At 35.0% G+C, this 785-nt stretch overlaps 1 protein-coding gene across 1 annotated transcript; it reads right to left on the bottom strand.

Moving 5' to 3' along the window:
* Positions 1-228: 228 nt before the first annotated feature.
* On the bottom strand, positions 229-509 carry EAH_00065110 (hypothetical protein; the record flags this gene model as incomplete). The annotated part of the gene is made up of 1 exon (XM_013396600.1): positions 229-509. A coding segment is annotated over one exon (281 nt), but the record flags the coding sequence as incomplete, so codon positions are not given.
* Positions 510-785: the final 276 nt, after the last annotated feature.

The raw sequence follows: 785 nt of genomic DNA, 5'->3' as shown, positions 1-785 counted from the left end.
AGAGAGAGAGAGAGAGAGAGAGAGAGAGAGAGAGAGAGAGAGGGAGAGAGAGAGAGAGACTCAAATAAATAGACAGAGGGAGAGAGCTAGAAAAAGAAAGAAGCGAAAAAAAGCAAAGAAAACAATCTATATCATAATATCATAGAGAAGAAGAATTAGGGTTAAGTTATGCTGAGGTGTATGTACACCCGACAGGCCTCAGCAGCATTTTTAGTTTTTGTTTGTTTTTTATGTTTCTGCATTTATTTCGTCAAAGGCCTCCTCCCACAGGTCCTCCCACATCTGTTCTTCTTCTTTATCTAAATCTTTATCTTTATCTTTATCTAAATGCCTATCTCGCAGCGCATTGCTTCCTAAAGATTCTAATGCTGCTGTGGGGCCCCCAGCAGCAGCAGCAGCAGCAGCAGCAGCAGCAGCAGCAGGCAGAGGTGGGGCCTTATCTGACAGCAGCTGCATTTTAAAAAGAATTTCTCTCTCCGCATGTTTTACTGCAGCAGCAAACATATCGTCTGCAGCAAAGACAAACAAAAAACAAACAAACAAACAATTAAAATAAAAACAAACAAACAAATGAAGAAAATAAAAACAAGCATCGCTGTCTTTTAAATGTATCTGCGGTGTATATAATAAACTCATTTAAATCCATCTGCGGTGTACATCACTTCTAGTAGGAAGCAATCAATATATATATATATATATATATATATACATAAATACATATATATATATATGTATATATATATATATATACATATATATATACATATATATATATATATATATAT

This window comes from Eimeria acervulina, genomic scaffold (assembly GCF_000499425.1).
Source record: "Eimeria acervulina Houghton genomic scaffold, Eah_scaff2109, whole genome shotgun sequence".
Lineage (NCBI taxonomy): Eukaryota > Apicomplexa > Conoidasida > Eucoccidiorida > Eimeriidae > Eimeria > Eimeria acervulina.
Note: the sequence above shows the minus strand (reverse complement) of the source record. Positions and strands in the feature narration are given on the sequence as shown.